Source organism: Mytilus edulis, chromosome 8 (assembly GCF_963676685.1).
Source record: "Mytilus edulis chromosome 8, xbMytEdul2.2, whole genome shotgun sequence".
Lineage (NCBI taxonomy): Eukaryota > Metazoa > Mollusca > Bivalvia > Mytilida > Mytilidae > Mytilus > Mytilus edulis.
Window position 1 is genome coordinate 52,806,902 of NC_092351.1, and position 18,640 is coordinate 52,825,541.

Consider the following 18,640-nt stretch of genomic DNA (forward strand, 5'->3'; position numbering starts at 1 on the left):
TTTTGGAATAGAAAAAAGAACAGAGTTGTCTCCCATTCTTGTATATCAATTTTTTTATACAGGTTTAGAAAACATAAGTTTTTAAATGAAAATGTCTTTGACAAAACTGATTTTTATTTGCAACTACAATTTATTTTTGACAAAAACCCACAATAACATGAACATCATGAACAATATGTTACTACAGATTCATTAAGATGTTTTATCTCATGTATCTATGTCATGAAGGTTCATATCTCATGTTTATTAAGTGTACATATATGCATGCATGTATTATCATGTCATGTTTGTATAATCAAAATGTATTAATTTACATTAAATTTGTTTAAAATATATATATCATTTATACTGTACATGTGCTTCATTTAAGGTTGATGTTGAAGACAGTCAACTTGAAGTTGAAATCCAATCAAGTTGAAACTAAGTACACATGTTCCCTATGACATGCTCTTTCTTATACCAATCCCATAATAAAGTGTTTACCCCAATTTCAAGGTTCAATGAACATAGAAAACAATTTCAAGGTCCAATGAGCATAGAAAATAATAGTTTGAGTGGGGCATCCATGTACTATGGACACATTCTTGTTGTTTTATATATCTCAAAAACTAAAGTTAACCAATAAGAGCAAACTTGACTGGGATACAAAGGGGGAGAATTACATGTATTAACTGGTGAAGGTTCTTCTCTTCAGTTGTTTTTTCTGAAAAATCAGTCAACACATTACCATTGAATATATAAATATAAGAATATGTGGTATGTTTGCCAATGAAACGATTATCCTCCAAAGTTCAAATGAAGTTGATGTATAAAGCAATTTTAGGCAACCCTACAGAAAGGGCTTGTCTTTTTGTTGTTAGGATGTACACATACCCATCCACGTCCACTTGTATTTTTGTCCATCTGATGAGTTAACATGGTTAAGCCTTTATCAACTGATTTTTATAGTTTGTTCTTACATTGTCTTATGTTGTACTGTTATACCACTGTCCCAGGTAAGTGGGAGGGTTGGGATCCTACTAACATGTTTAACCCTGCCACATTCTGTACATTTATGTATGTGCCTGTCCCAAGTCAGGAGCCTGTAATTTAGTGGTTGTCGTTTGTTTATATGTTTCATATTTGTTTTTCGTTCAATTTTTGTACATAAATTAGGCCGTTAGTTTTCTTGTTTGAATTGTTTTACATTGTCATTTCACGGCCTTTTATAGTTGACTATGCGGTATGGGCTTTGCTCATTGTTGAAAGTCGTACCGTGACCTATAGTTGTTAATTTCTGTGTTATTTTGGTCTCTTTATGAGAGTTGTCTCATTGACAATCATACCACATCCTTTTTTTTTATATTAAGTCAGTATATATCCTTTGTATGAGTTACTGTTATTGAGAGTAAATTTATTATGCTTTTTCTAGAAAATATTGCAAATAGAAACAAACTGTGAACAGCAAACTTGTTCAGTACTATTTACAAGATTTACATGTAAGTCAGTGTTGGAAATCATCAGTTGCTCCCTCGTAGTATTTTTTTGTAATTATTTTATATTTGATGATGAAACATGTGAAATTACATACTACAGTCATAGTAGTCATGGCAGTTATGTCCTTAAAACTTGTTTGTCTCACCTGTGATGAAAATTTACCAAAAGCAAAACATAGGACATGTAGGAAATAGCTTTTCTGGCGAACGCAGTGGCGTCAACTTGTACAATTGTTAAGTTTTCTGCTTAAGTTAATTTGTGAGTAACTACTTATGATAGATCATTGATACACATTTGCATTACAATCATTTCAAACCAGCTTGACAATTGTAATAATTTCAAATCAATTAAATTGTGGTCATAGTTATTTGAGTCTTGAAATGAGTTATTTCCCTTGGATGATGAATTTGTTATCTATAGAAAATAATTTTAAACAAATGTTGTAGAAACTATATTTTCAATAAGCCAATTACCCACTAGTGACCAAATAACTTAAATGTAAGCATACAACTTAGTATGGGTACGACCTGCACCAAATTAGCAAAACCCATTCTGTATGGTAAGCTTTATATAAGGGAGCTACCATTTGATTTTTATGGGGGGGGGGGGGGGGGCTAGGATGAAATTTGAAAAAATAGGCAGGACAGGAATTTTGATTTAAAAAAAAGGCAGGATGAGACACTTGCAAAAAAAAAAAAGTCAGGATGACAATTTAGGTAAAAAAAAAGTCAGGATAAACTAAAAAAAAAAAAAGGCAGGATAAACTAAAAAAAAAAAGGCAGGACAGAATAGAGTGAAAAATAAAAAGGCAGGACTAGAAAAAAATGCAGGACAAAATTTTTCATCCTAGCCCCCCCCCCCCATAAAAATCAAATGGTAGCTCCCTAAGTTTGGACATGGCAAAGATAATTAATTCAAACAAGAAAACCATTAACCTGATGTATGTACAAAACAATAAAACAATAGGATAGTCAACAACCAACCACTACCACTGATTTCATAACAAATAAACGATTTGACACTGGCACTTATAAAATGTGAAGGGATTCAATCATTAACCCAATAGTCCTGTTACAGCACAACAAAAGAATAACGTATAAGAATCAGGTCAAAAAAGCTTGATTCATCTGATCGACACAAACCACAAAAACAAAATAGTCAGGTTTTTTTTTAGCTATTAGACTTGTTTCTGATATATAATTTAGAAACTATGAAATATATTAAAGGTGTACCAGAAATCGCACTGAATTATTCATTCGATACCAGGTTAGCGATATATGCCCCTTCTAGCCGCTGATTGTATATTTATCCAAGAAATGTATTTGATTACATATTTGACGTCATATTTTACAAAAGTATAGTCAGACTACATAAAGAAAAGACGAGTTTAGTTTTTTTTTTTTTTTTTTTATATGTAAGTGTTGTTGACAGGGAAATTGTTAATCATCCTTTCTAAAATAATAGTCTTGCGGCATCCTAGATTTCTTTTTCAACACCTTATATAGGTTTCTTCCCACCTGCATACTAGTAGTAGAGTCGTGGTGATGCGTTGGTCTTATTATCTAGTATTTCAGACTGAGACACTTAAAGATTGGTTAGATGTATCTTAACGCATGACTGGAGAAATGGATGGCTCTCTTGACTGAATTGGCGGAAGTAGTTGTTTTGGTTCTTGTATCTTCAACTGAAATGTCATTGGATCGATGTGTGCTCTAGTGAACGACCTTGAGTATTTGTTGTATTCTCGTTTAATCTGTTGACGAGAAGAACGAGCGAAATCTCGGGACATTTTTCTTATTCTTCTGTCTCCTTCCAAAAATTCTCTGAAATAAGAACAAACGTACAACATGTTGTTTACAAATATATATATACTTAAAATACAAAACTCGATCCTAACTGAAGTAGAGACATGTGTATATATGTCTCTGACTGAAGCTAGTGTTGTTGTTTTTTGTGATAAATAAAATTAAAGGACAATGCAAATAATTAATCGAACAAAGACAGACAAGATGATATTTAAAAAAAACAGTGGACAAGACATTCAATATTACAAAACACACTTACACAAAAATCAAAAGATTTAATTTCACCAGGTTCATATATGCATTAAGCAGAGAAAATCCAGGTTTATCTGAAAATTTTGAGAAAAACCTGGATTTTCTAGAAAAGAAAAAAAATCCGAGATAATCCCGGTTTATCTGAGATTATGCAAAATAGTGAGATAATCCTATATACATTTGTAGCTACAGTGGCGGATCCAAAGGGGGGGGGGGGGGGGGGGTTCCGGGGGTGCGCACCCCCCCTTTATTTTTGCCGATCAATGCATTTGTATCGGGACATATGTTTTGCACCCCCCCTTTGTCCTGGGTTAGCACCCCCCCCCTTTCGAAAATTCCTGCATCCGCCCCTGAGCTAGTTTCCAGCTTAATGCATATATGTCTCTGATCTCACTTGGGATGTAACTAGTATGATGATTCATTTATGTAACTATGTACACGTTTTCACTTGTTTTTGTATTCTACCGTTAATTTGAACATTTATATGATTTAGTAGTCTTTCCATAAATTTTCCACCTCCATAGCATAGGGCCTGTGATGATTTGTTCTGCATGATTTGACATTTTACTGTTTTGATTCGAGCGTGATCGCCTAGTATTATATATAGGCGAAAAACACTATTCACATATATTAAATAGCATAATAAAATATAAGAGGAGATTTTTTTTGGTGAAATACATCTATTGAGATTGTATATTTTACAGATGATATCGGATATGTTCCTTATGTCGCAACTACAATACCCTCCCCTTTTCACGAATGTGACCTACCCTATTAGACTACTTACCGGATTTGTAATACCTTAAGCAACACGACGGGTGTCACATGTGGAGCAGTATCTGCTTACCCTTCCGGAGCACCTGAGATCACCCCCATTTTTTGAAGGGGTTCGTGTTGCTAAGTCCTTAGTTTTCTATGTTGTGTATTCTGTACTATCATTTGCCTGTATGTCTTTTTATTTTTAGCCATGGCGTTGTCAGTTTATTTTCAATCTACGAGTTTGACTATCCCTCTGATATCTTTCGCCCCTCGTTTATTTCCCAAAACATTCCGATGTCACCATTTAAACCTTTTTATAGCTGAATATGCCGTATGTGTTTTATTCATCGTTGAAGGCCTTAATGTGACCTATAGTTGTTAATTTCTGTGTCATTTTGGTCTCTTTTGTATAAGTGTCTTTTGCAATACCGCGTCTTCATATTTTTATACTTATAATCGAAAATTAACCTATGCATTTAAAAACTATAATATTAATTGAGTCTCTTATACATATTTACGAAAATCATGACCCTTTTTAATTTTGAGGGGGTGGTATTCTCAGGGTTGCCGCAAACTGTATTGGTATATTCACCTTTTTATGTCAAATCTAAAATAATAGATTTTGCAAATATATTATATTATCAAATCTAAAATGATCGTTAGACTTGCAAAACCGATCTCAAACAAAATTTTAGGTATACACTGAAAAGAAAGTTGATTTCTTTTTTGTATTTCGTATATCATTTGTCTTTAGCCTGACATCATGGCCTCTTCGCGTCAGTCGAGCAATGTGCTTGGATCCTGGTTTTCCATGTTTCAACTCGTTTATTTGAATATATAAACACGATTGGACTTTTTTTACCTGTGACATATTGGCTTCACATAATTTACATTACCCTAAATCAATGGCACCACTGTTATCTGTATCCATGAAGTCCATTATTTTCTCGACTACACTTCTGGTCACAGACACGCCCATATCCTGTAATATATATAATCTGCTCTAGAATACTGGACTGCATCGCACAAGTATACAGCGAGGATGGATTTTATAATTTTCATAAGCACGCATGATGTGAGCATTGCATTGAAGAATAGTTTATACCAGGTGATAATTTAGGAAGTGGAACGTAAAATTACAAAGAATACTGAACTCCGATGAAAGGTCAAAACTGAAAGTCCCTAATCAAATGGCAATATCAAAAGCTCAAACGCACCAAACGAATGGATAACAACTCATATTCCTGACTTTGTACAGGCATTTTCTTTTGTAGAAAATGGTGGATTGAACCTGATTTTATAGCTAGCTAAACCTCTCACTTGTATGACAGTCGCATCAAATTCCATTATATTGACAAGTTCAACGATGCGTGAACAAAACAAACAAGACTTAATTGGTTAAAATATCAAAATTACAGCAGTCAACATTGTGCTATTATCCTAATCACTAAAAAACATACAAACATGTAACAAAGAAGCACAAAATGGCATACAGACCAAGCATATTAGTAAAATAAAGACAAGAATACACAAATGTACCCTAGTACAATAACACAATGACGGGATGTATACATAAATAATTACATTAGATGTATGTTTCATTATAATATTTTATTCTGATTGGCTAACTGCACATCACGTGTTATTCCGTAAGCAGTTGCATTGCTCAATACAACTTTTCATTCATGATAACACGTTTTCCAACAATAAAGTGCACAGGTGAATTAAATAATAAAATATATAAAATTCGTGTTTTCATAATCATAGCTAAAAAATGTAATTATAAGTATTGAATGCTTCTTTTTGTATTTTTATAGGGTTGTAAAAGCGTTGACCATGCGTACATTTTTAGAATGAAGCGCTTCATACAAAATGTACTTCGGTCAACGCTTTTACACCCCAATAAATTTACAAAAAGAAGCATTCAATTCTTAAGAATAGACCCTCGTCATATATTAACGAATAGACATAAAAGGTATAAAGACAAAGCAAATAGCAAAAATGAAAGACGAGCAACAAACAAGTTTTAGAAGTAACACCAAAAGGCATATAGACTAAGCACATTAGCAAAATGAAAGACAAGAATATGAGAGATTAGTTCCTTCCTTAAATTTCAATAGTCCTTTTGGAATATTAGAAAAAAAACAAAGGATGGACCTTGCCCGTTTATGTTTATTGTCTCCCGTGCAATGCGTTGCGGGGATATATATAAGAAACACCCGGCGTCTGTCCGTCTGTGCGTCCATGGATGGATACGCCAGGGCTTGTTAGCGCTCTCACGTATGTGTACAATTCTTAACAGATTTTTATGAAACTTATATCATTATTGCTATCAGCGATGTCTTTAACAAGTTCGAAAATCAGTGCCGATCGTTTATTGAGTATTGCCCCTTAATAATATGGAAAATTGCATTGTTAGCGCTCTCTAATTTGTACAATTCTTTACAGCTTTTTATGAAAGTTATATCACAGGTATTGATCAGCAATGTATTTGACGAGTTTGAAAATCAGTTCTGATCAATTATTTTAAAAAGAGGTATACACCTTGGAAACATTGAATACATGGGAAGTAGCATTTCAGTACTCTCATGAGTACAATTCTTGCTAGATTTTTATGAAATTTTATTATAGGTTTATATCATCAATGGTTTTGGCGTTTAAAAATCAGTGCCAATTTATTAAGAGGTATGCCCCTCGAGAATATTGATTTTATTGAAATTGCCTTTTCAGCGTTCTCGTATGTACAATTATTGCCAGAATTTCATGAAACTTATATCATAGGTTTTTATCAGAATGTCTTTGACACTTAAAAATCAAGTGCTGATAAATTTTTATTACAGAGTTACTGTATGCCTCTTGGAAAAATTGCTTATAATAGAAATCATAGTGTATTAGCACTGAAGCCTTCATTTCTCTTAATATATTAATAAACTAGATGTGTCAAAGCGACACGAATGGCCCCGTCCCAAAAAATTGAAAAATCTGCAATTTCAATTACACATGTTGACACAAACATGATGGTTGTCTCACATATCAAAAATCAGCCCAATATCTGCAGGCGTTTATAAAAAAAAGTCTGTCTAACTGTGATTTTCAACAATTTCTCAAAGTCCAAAGCCCGAAATTTCGGCAAAAATTAGTGGCGCGGAACGAAACTTAAACTTGATTTTTAACTCATCATGGTTAACTCACATCCTAAAAATCAGCCCAATATCTGAAGGAGTTTAGAAAAAAAGTCCGTATAACTGTGATTTGCAACAATTTCTCAAAGTCCAAAGCCCGTAATTTCGGCAAAAATTGGTGGACCGGAACGAAACTTAAACTTGATCTGTAACTCATTATGGTTAACTCACATACCAAAAACCAGCCCAATATCTGAAGGAGTTTAGAAAAAAAACTCCGTATAATGGTTTGTTGCGGAATGACGGAATGATGGAATTTCGGAATTACGGAATTGCAGAATTGCAGAATTGCGGAATTTCGGAAAAGGGTAAAACTATATGGCACCGACAACTTCGTTGCGGGCCATAAAAAAGTTAAAGAACAAAAAAATGCTTTATTTAGTTATTTCCATTGTACCTTGAATAGAGAAAATATATGCAACTCGGGGTACATTGAAACTATAGTATATGTTCGTTTAATGTTCTCAACTTTTTGTTACAGGAATTAAACCTGTTTAAATAAAAAAATATTTCTTATATATTCTTTATAGAACACATAATGTTGCTATTGCTATGAGCTATTGTATATATAACTTAATTATTATTATTATTTTGAATAAACCAGTATTCTACATAAATTATGCGAGACACGAAACATCGCCCAACCCTCAGGACTCAACGTGTATGCACTGTTTAACCTGCAAAAACATTGTTTAATAAACAATTGTTGTTGTTTGTTACACTTAATCATATTTTTTTTTCGTTCATTGTTTTGTATAGTGTAATCTTGTTCCGTGGTGTTGCACCACTGTTCCCGGTTTGCTGTTAGGGTGAAGGTTTGGTGCCATGTTACTTGTTCAAAACCCACTGCATTTTATGCATCTGTACTAATTCGGGAGCCTACTATTCGGCGGTTGTCGTTTGTTGGTGTTTTTCAAAATATTTCTTTTACTCGTAATTTTATATCCATTACACCGTTGGTTTTACTGTTTGAATTGTTTTACAATAGTTATTTACATCCCTTTAGGTGTCAGACCACCAATTAAAAGTCCCTATCTGTTCAAACAAATTTTGCAATTTTCATAGCTTTCTAAATTTTTTATCTAAAGTTTAACCTCTTACAAACCAGGTATGTCCTGAATCGTACAGGTATCACCTTTCTTCATGCCAATTTTCAGCATACCTTTAAAACCATATAAGAAAGAAGAGACCTTCCGAATGGATGTACCACTAAAAATAACCCCTGGTTTTCTTGAAATCTTAAATCAGTATACTATGGAGCGCATTAATCCTCAATTTTTAATGTCAACTCATAGACAAGAAAATTTGGACTCAAAATAGTCTTAATATATTTCTCTTTCATCAAAAGTTTCATTTCTGCAAATTTGTTGGGTAGTTTAAGTAAACAATGACATCAAATGCACTATTTTTTGTTCGAGTAGGCCTACTTTCACATACGTTCTAAATTTGAGGGAGTAATTGGTGATGTGACACCTTTATAGCTTACTGTTCGCGGATCGATGTATTCCAATTCTTCATTTTAAGGCCGTACGTTGACATAAAATTGTTAGATTTTTATGCATTGTGACTAGGATGGAGAGTTGTCTCATTGGCACTCATGCAACATCTTCTTATTCATATATAGTTATCTATAAGTAAATAGTTATATCCAAACTCACTGTGAAAAGTGTCTGTATTTCGTCAATGGTCACTACATCATTATTGTCTTTGTTAATTTTATTGAAAAAATCTTGAGCTCGGTTCTTTTCCTTCAGCAAATATAATAACTTTAAAGGATCCATGTTAAACACTGCTGGTCCTTGTACCTCCATTCGGAGTTTTTCGGGTCTTATACGTAATGGCAAGGCTTTCTCAAATATAACTTTAAGTTCTTGATGTTCTTGTATCTTTTGCAATAATTCTGGAAAATCGTGGTCAACAACTATCTTCTACATAAAATATAAAGCTTTTAATATTTGTAACCAAATAGAACAATTTTTAAATATTTATTAGTGTAGAATTTACTGTTTTGTTTCAATGGTTTTATTTGTTTTTTTGAATCACAATGATAAATGTCGTATCGATGCCACTGCTGGTGGAGCATTAACTCCCCGAGGGTATCACCAGCCCAGTAGTCAGCACGTCTTTATGTTCTAAATGCATATTGGTACGCACTACTACAGCGGAAGAATTAAATAGAGTAAGACCTGACAAGACAAGTTTTCTCTTGGAAGATGTCCTCTATATAACTGGTTCGACTGTATGCCTGTTACTCGTTTGCTCGGAGTTGAGTATCATATCCATGTGTCAGTTCCAAGTCATGAACTTCTCCAATAGATACCCTTTGTTTTTCCGTTTTATTTTATAAATTAGAGCACTTGGTATAATATTGATGTAAGCTCAGTTTGGTTATGTTAAGGTGGTACCCAACACCTGAGCTAAACTGATTAATTTGGCTAGTTTAATTTTCTTTAAATTTTGACAAAGTATTTACTTTGACCCTCTGACAAAAATATAAAAATTTCAAAAAATTTGAACCAACCGTTTAATCAGAAAAATTACACTGGTTATATGGCAGTTTGACAAAAACTTATTTTGATCATTGAGAAGCTTTAAATCAACATTCCTTTAACAACACCACGTCATTAAAACATTCTGCTGATTTTACAGAGTTATCTTCCTGAAGTGTTAGGTACCACCTTAAACATATATACTAGAGTCGTGAAGATTCAGATCTGGAAACCCATATCTGTTCTGTATGTGTTCTTCGGTTTAGGTACCTCATACTCGTAAATTGTATATGCAGCACTAAACTCATTAACGGTTCGAATTTTACTGTAAGTTGTAAATAGTTTATTCATTCAACAAAATTTTTGATTGATTGATTTTGATTCAAATAGCCAAATTTAAAACCCTTTACTTACGCATGCGTTAGGCAAACATATTGAATTGTTTTATCTATACTGTACCTCCATTATTATTTCTGTTAGACCAGTAAAATTGGTATCAAATAAAGCTTGAAGGAAAATAGATGTGAATGGTGGCGTGATCGGATTATGGCTCAACTACAAGAGATATTCAACATTACTATGTCTTAAAAGGATTTTCTGAGATATTCCAGACCTGCAATTTAACTCAAGTCCCTATTTCTCGGATACTATAAGCAATAGGGCCACGGGCACCATATTTGTTTTTTGCAAAGATTGCAAGGTGTACATGTCTGACTGACAGGTTTCATTTGGGCATTGAACTCATTTTCATTATCACTGAACAAGACTGAGTATATATATTTATTTAGGGGCCAGCTGAAGGACGCATCCGGGTGCGGGAATTTCTAGCTGCATTAAAGACCTATTGGTGACCTTCTGCTGTTGTCTGTTCTATGGTCGGGTTGTTGTCTCTTTGATACACTCCCCATTTCCATTCTTAATTTTATTCATCTAGCCTTGATCTGGCCTTGACCTCATTTTCATGGTTCATTAATCAATATGGAGTGTTTTTGGATTGATATATTTCTCAGATAATATAAGTAATAGGGCCACTATATTTTGTACATTGAAAGATTGTAGAATGTACATGTCTGTCTGGCAGGTTTTATATGACCTTGACCTAGTTGATGATTCATTGTTCAATGTTGAATTTTCGTGCTTTTGTCAATTTATCATTTACTATAAAGATATGGGTCAATTATATTTGGTGTATGAAATAATTGTAAGGCGTACAAATATGTGTGACAGGATTCATATAACCTTGACCTCATTTTTATTATTCGTTTGTAAATGTTACGATTTTGTAGTTTGATCTGTTTCTCGTTTACTATATATGAGATATGGCACTAGTATATTTGGTGAATTGAACAATTGTAAGTTGTACAGGTCTTTCTGGCCTGGTTTCAACATAAATTAAATCGTGAGTAAAGTAGTTTTTTTTAAATTTTAGTGTTCTGTATTATGGTTTATGAACTGTTGTTTGTTAGTCTATTATGTTTTAGCCATTTTAATTTTCGTATTGTTATTGGCCCTTTTATAACTTCCCTCGATCATTGATATGCTTACATACATTGAGCTTTTGAAGCGTTGCATTTCTGCATAGTCCCTTCATTAACTCCAGTAAGGCAGGTGGATGAACTCTATTCCAACTTAAATCAAGTTGTTTTAGATTTTTGTTGTTCTCCAAAGCCTCTGACAGTGCAGAACATCCTTCAAAGGCAAAACCATTCCATGACACATTTAGAAATGTCAGTGAAATATTTTTCTAAAAAAACAATAGTGTCGCTTGTATGAATTACAATTTTTGTTTACCTCATTTCTACAATTTGCTTGTCACTTTTTTTCTATTTTTACTTTAAGAAAATCAACAAAGCTCATGCTCTCCCTTAAAAAGCCATCAACAACAAAAAGCGAAACAAATACAACAGAAAAACCAAAGTTTAAACATAGTTTAATGTTTATTTGATAATTATTTGATTTAGATACAACAATAATCTATTACAGTCGTACATAAACAGAACAATATATATTTTTCCGTTTTTAATTCACGTTGCAACATTGTAAAGTCGTTCATTAAACTGTTTCAAAGCTTAAAAACGAATCGGGCTTTACAATCGTATAGTTTGAATAAACGGAAAAGCAAAGAACACATTATTATGCTTATTTAACTGTTTAAGATACAGGCTAGAACCAGGGTCTAGTACGAAATCTATTTATACAGTCTAGAACAAGGTATACATTTTCTGAGAGTGTCTAGAACAGGGTATACATTTTCTGAGCATGTCTAGAACAGGGTATACATTTTCTGAGCGTGTTCAGAACAGGGTATGTTTTTCAATCTTTTCTGGTTAGAACAGAGTATGATTTGTCAAGTGCTGTCGGCACAGTTATACCCGACAGGATAGTCAGGATCCCATCCCCCCACCCCCCGGGTTTCCATGTCACCTTTCCCAAAGTATATAAGACAAATATGAATGCCATTTATATGTTGAACGGCACACAGTTTTGACCCAGGCATCTATATCGAGAGCCATAAATAAATCGCTAGACGCTTTGGTTTCCTTAAGAATTTACGTTTAATTAAGCGTTTCTTTTTAAGCGAATTGATTTATAAACAATATTTTATATTGTCGTCTGCTTTTGTGCTGCTGCACCACTGTCCCAGGCGAGAGGAAGGTTGAACAGCAATTATTCCGCTAGTTGTTTCTTTGTAATTGTTTTACAATTGTCATTTCGTTGCCTTTTATATAGCTTCCTAAATGCGGTATGCATGGTGTTTGTTCATTGTTGAAAGCAGTATTATGATATGTAGTTGCTTACTTCAATGTCATTTGATCTTTGGTGAAGTATTGTCTCATTGGCAATCATGCCACATCTTATTTTACAAACCTGTATTATAGATACTTTCGACACCCGGTTATATTATCAAAGACCTTCTAACCTTTTTGAGAAAAAAAAAATATTTACCTTGATTGCTCTAGATATATCAATCGCCCCGTGTCTTCTAATGTGGTTCCAACTTATATCAAGTTCCTGCAAATTTTTGTGATGGCCTAGATAATAAATATCAGTATGCTTGACTTCAATTATTTCACGGAATCACCAACTAAACCTCTATACGTAAATTTATTAATGAAATTCAGTAGATGCTTAGGACAAGGGTTAAGGGATATATTCCGTTTACAAAAGGGCCTGAGATACAGCATAATAGTTTGTTTAAAGCACACTCAGTATTAAGACCTTCTTTTATAAATACTAGTACGCGTTGTGTCTACGCTAAGTCAGGCTATATGTGGCTTCTTGACCTTATGTTTTTTTATGCTAATTTTAATTCCCGCCTATCAAAAATATAATTCCGTCGGGTGGTTTTTTAAATCAATTTTATTCTAAATGTGAAAAAAATTTCTTGTAACAAATATGACGGCCTTATGGGGGAATAAACAATCACAACATATGATGTTGCTTTTACATATTTTATCATTATGAATCTAGAAACTGTAAATTTTGATTTCACATAATACAGTAACTATATTATAAAGTTTTTAACGACCTTGACTGGCTATACAGCACTTGCACGGTCGGCTTTTATAAAGAATGAGTCTATAAAATATTAGAAAATATAAGAAATAATTGTGTCAGTTTTTTGTCTATTTTGTTTTAAAACTTACTTAGTTCTACTCCCAATTCCTGGCATCCATTTTCTTCAAGATTATTTGCCCTGAGTGAGAAACGTTTTAAATTCTTTGACTTCTAATGAATAGAAAATAAATTGCTACCATTAGAAACAACAAATAACACAAAAACCACATCAATTACATGAAAAATAAAACAAAACCTATTACAAACGTTCAAGAGCTGATGAAATCAAAAAAGGCCAAATTGAAAAGTAGAGCAAACCCGTATACAAAAAAACAAGTTATGTGTGAATGAGATAAATTCCTGCATTGATTTCAAAGGATTTTCAAAATTTAATAACAGCAAAGTATTTAGATAAATGGTTATGAAACAGTCTTGATTTTATAATCGATGATATTCAAAGAACAAATATTTCTGGTTATATATCTACATTTAAAAGAGAGGTACTATATAAGTTATCCTAACCTTGAGCATTAATGCTACTGTATAACAGTCATGTTCGCCAATGTTGTTTCCTAGAAAAACAACACAATGTTTAAGGTGCAGGTTTAAGACATGTTTTTTGTGCTTTTTTGGTGGTTTTTTTTTTTTGCTACTTCTGCTAATTACAGCATATTGGTATATCTTTTTTTTTTATTTAGATGTGTTAAAACTAACTTTTTAAAAGAGACACCAGGCCCTGACAAGGGAAGTAACTTAAGTATTAAGTAGATTTGTTTTTCTCTCATTTAAATATTAAGTTTAAAAGATAATAGAAAAGCACATAACTTCAAACTTCAAAATGTCTTTAATCTTATAAAAATTAATTAGAAAACTAAAAGATAAATATCTCTAATTATTAGGTGTACTTTTAGTAATGTAAAATAGACCCTCATCTAGTTGTGCAAGTTCAAATATTAGAGAAATAACCACAAACTCAAAAAATACAAGTTACACCTTTTCAAAAATATTACATCGCATTATAAGTATTTTTTATTATAACCTTATTTTTATTGAAAGGCTGTGGAAATTAAGTTTCTACTTGAAGCGTTTCCGCCAGTCAGGTTCCCGCCAAATGTTGCTGCAAGCTGATTTTAACACCGACCGACAAACTCTTCCCGATGTCGTAAAAGTGATAAGCCTATATAAGTAACTCTTATAACTCGCTACAACATTTTAAACTTATACAGCAATAAAGTGGTCAACTGGTCAGAGATTGCTCTGACGTCTCATCGCCTATGTATGACATGCTTGGATATCGAAGCAAGTCATAACAAGGCCGTCCGTCAAACGTCAGAGCAATTGACGGACAAACAGCCTACACATACCTGATAGTACAACGGTTTCCAACTGTTCAAACTGACCATTTCTAACTAAAACTTTCAACCGTTTTCCGCACATACCGGACTTGTTGAGGACCTGTTGAGAATAAATAAGTATAAGTAAACAAATTAACAAATGAAAAAACTGATTTGTTTGTGTTGGGGAGGTGTGTTTTTAGTATTTGTTTTTCTATGTTGTGTTTTGTGTACTATTGTTTGTCTGTTTGTCTTTTAGTCTTTTTTTTTCTTTTTTAGCCATGGAGTTGGCACTCAGTTTGAATTTCCCTCTGGAAACTTTCTCTCCTCTTTCATTGCACATATTTATATTCTTACCAAGGTTGTTATATTCTTGTTTGTGGTAAGTAACTCTGACAGCAGACGACTTCCTGTTGTATCAATCTTAGTATTTGACAAATCAAGCTGATGTACGTATTGGTCATCCTGAATCACAAGCAATCAACCATTATATGAGGAAAATTTGATATAGATATTCATATATGAAATAAGTATCCAGAAGATCTAAATACATGTATTGAATAATAAAATTATCTAAAAAGTTTTCGGATAAATACTGTTTTCCTCCAGGTTACAAGTAAAATTGCTGTCACGCATTTTTTTTCCTTTGTACTTCAGTTACTCGTGACAGTAATTGCTAATAAATTGAACCTGCAAGTTGTCTTAAAATATTTAAATCAAATAAACAACGGACAAGTCCACAAGCACTATTCAAAGAGGCCCTCTTCAAATAGTATTCCCGTTTTTGTATATATATAAAGATGCATATCTTATATTTTGCGTTGGTATGAATGTGAAAAATATGCAGGGGGTCTGGGACCGCTAAGGACCCAGCAAATCTATGATACTTGTTGTTGCCTTGTAATGATTCAATGGGGGAAATATACTTGAAACGATGTTGGCTCAATCCCTCTCCATTTCTCTTCTATTACTTCAGCCTATTCTTTGGGTTTTTGTGGCAGGGAACCTCGCCTTCATATAAAGTCGACCTTGGTATATATTTAATTTGTTCAAAATTTCTTTGCTTCAATTAATATTTGATAATCAAATTTCATAACAAAAAAAATACTCTACTAAAACAAGAAATTCCTGTCATCACCTTGAGTATTGCCAAGACGCTTTCCACATAATCCGGTAGCATGTGCAACTTAAACTTATCATTTCCAATCTGTGAAAACAAACAACTTAACGGTACGAGAGATTTCTGTTGAAGATTTCGTTGAAGAAAAGCAGTTTTTCTGATAATATGTTTCTTCTTTTCTAATATTTTTCTTTGTTCTGAAATAAATGACACATAGAGTTGTATTGATTGATTGATTGTTGGTGGCTTAACGTCCAGTGGCAAATATGTCATGCATATTCAGGACGAGAACAAGTTCACAATAAATACAATAGTCAGGTTGATACGATAGAGGCCATCTGGGATGATGGTCAGGGAAATTTGGACTGCCACTAGAAAATAAGGGTATTTTGGAAAGGGACAAAAATTTTGCCTTGCAACAGGCCACCTACGGACCCCTCAAAAGAGTTGTTGCAAGGGTTCTTAACGTGCAAAGAGCGTGGCACTCTCTTTACACGAGGCATCGGATTTAACATCCCCCTTCTGACCGGACGTGACTGCGAACTTGATACATCCCGCACAGCCAAACGGACGCCCCACTTCGGCAAGCGTTTTACTGCCGGTCGGGAGAAGACCAAGTGACCATATTTCTATACCCCAGTCACCCTTGGGTGACATAGAGTTGTATTATCAACGTATACACAGTATAGTTGTATAGAAGCGCGAAGATTCCGGTTTCGCGCCAATATTGCATCTGGACAGTTATGGTCAATACCGATTCACACATGTATGTATTTCTTTTTCCGTCTTTATATAAAACAGCCAAAAGTTATGTAATGCGTTGAATTTTGTATATATAAGGAATGATGCAGTATCTTTTTTATCCTTTTGATGAATACATGTAAGGCTATGCATAAGGGACGACATCAAAAGTTCAATGAAGAATAAAAAAAACTTAATTCACATAGTTTTTTCACTGACCCCTTCCTCCCCCCCCCCCACCCCCTCTTAACTTAATTTGGAAAAAAAATGATTGTCCTATATAGATATATGTAAAAATCAATGTCGGATAACCAAATCTTGCAGCAGTTCAACCCCCACCCCCAAACTATTTGAATTAAGTTTTTTTTTTATCTTACATTGATCTTTTGATGTCGTCCCTAAGGCCACTTGATTTTATTTAAACAAGACAAAACAAACTGGCAAAAAAAAATCGAACAAGAACAAAATCATTCAAAGTTTACTATAAAAATAACAAATATTGAGTTGTTGTTGTCTTTACACTTACATGTATAGGGACGGTACACTTTCAGCAGTGTTATTGACTTTTTAATAAATGAAACCATAATCTGCATATATGAGTGATATATGAATGACTATGGGATGACCATCGTTCATTTTAAGTTAAGTTTAAAAGCCTGCTGATTTTTGCAAAAGAGAGGCAAATGATACCAAAAGAATATCCAAAACCCATATGTCGGAAAAAAACTGACAATGCCTTAGCAATCAACAAAAACGATGAAAATAAAATAACAGTACACAATTAAGGGATAAGAACCAAGAATCCTACTTAAACCCGGCGGTCTTTCGTGTGCTCTTCACGGGTAAACAATTAAATAAAACATACCTTCTGTTAATTCGTGTTGCCTTGACTTTTGTTTTTCTCTGAAATGTTTCAAGAAAACCGTATCACTTCTCAAGTAGACTTTGCTGGGACACTTCTTGAAAACAGATATGTGTCGTTTCGTTCGATCATTCATTAATCTGTAAAATAGAATAATGATTGCCGCAAAACAAATACAAAGTACATGTAAAATTAAATTGGGAATGGAAATGGAGAATATGTCGAAGAGACAACAACCCGACCAAATAATAGACATCAGCTGAAGGACATCAATGGGTCTTTAATGCAGCGAGAAAATCCCGTACCCGGAAGTGGTACAAAATTGTGTACTAGTTCAGTAAAAATGGACATCACACTATAAAACTCCAAAACATATAAATGAACTAAAATTTAAAAAAAAACATACAAGACTAACAAAGGCCAAAGGCTCCTGACTTGTAACAGGCGCAAACATGCGGCGGGTTGAACATGTTTTGTGAGATCTCAATCCTCCCCCTATACCTCTAGTCAATGAAGTATAAAGAAACACATTGCAATACGCACCGTAAATGTAGTTGTAACATTGTTACATTTTTTATTGTTTTTCTGTTATAACTTACTCATATTACTCACTTTAACTGATCTTTTCATGTAATCGCTATTTTGTGTATTTTAACATGTATGGTGAATTGCAACTTTCGTTTTGCGGTAACGTTATTTCAAACTCCTTCGTATGTTTTGTTCCTTAATTCATGTATTAAAGACATTATATATAAAAAAAAAAAAAGAAGACGCGGTAGGATTTGCCAATGAGAAAACTTTCCACAAGAAACCAGGGGCCGTGTCAATGAAAGTATCCTAGGACATGTCCTAAGATAGGTCTTAGGACATTATTTAGGATGGTCTTAGGACGAGTCTGAGACATGTCTTAGGATGTAAAACAAAGCTGTCTTAGGACAATCCTAACTACGATGGTCCTAGGACCATCCTAACAAATTTATTTAATTGAAAATATATTTAGAGACTTGTATGACATAGATTGAATCGTATTTTAGAACATATGTAAAGAGAGGGAGGATGACT

The 18,640-nt window shown here is 33.5% G+C and overlaps 1 protein-coding gene across 2 annotated transcripts; it reads right to left on the reverse strand.

Annotated features, from left to right (window-relative positions):
* Window positions 1–2,862: 2,862 nt before the first annotated feature.
* On the reverse strand, window positions 2,863–17,715 carry LOC139485848 (leucine-rich repeat-containing protein 74B-like). 2 transcript variants are annotated; one of them, XM_071270488.1, is made up of 12 exons: window positions 17,582–17,715; window positions 15,994–16,172; window positions 15,213–15,320; window positions 14,886–14,976; window positions 14,044–14,093; window positions 13,611–13,692; window positions 12,910–12,995; window positions 11,513–11,707; window positions 10,423–10,518; window positions 9,133–9,402; window positions 5,189–5,274; window positions 2,863–3,299 (listed from the first exon to the last, which is right to left on the reverse strand). In XM_071270488.1, exons 1-12 carry the CDS (start codon window positions 17,712–17,714, stop codon window positions 3,083–3,085), a joined length of 1,593 nt encoding a protein of 530 aa, XP_071126589.1. In that variant the 5' UTR covers window position 17,715; the 3' UTR covers window positions 2,863–3,082. The 2 variants fall into 2 exon arrangements, with proteins under 2 accessions (XP_071126589.1, XP_071126590.1); XM_071270489.1 differs by lacking the exon at window positions 15,213–15,320 and having other exon boundaries at window positions 3,015–3,299.
* Between the last annotated feature and the right edge of the window lie 925 nt (window positions 17,716–18,640).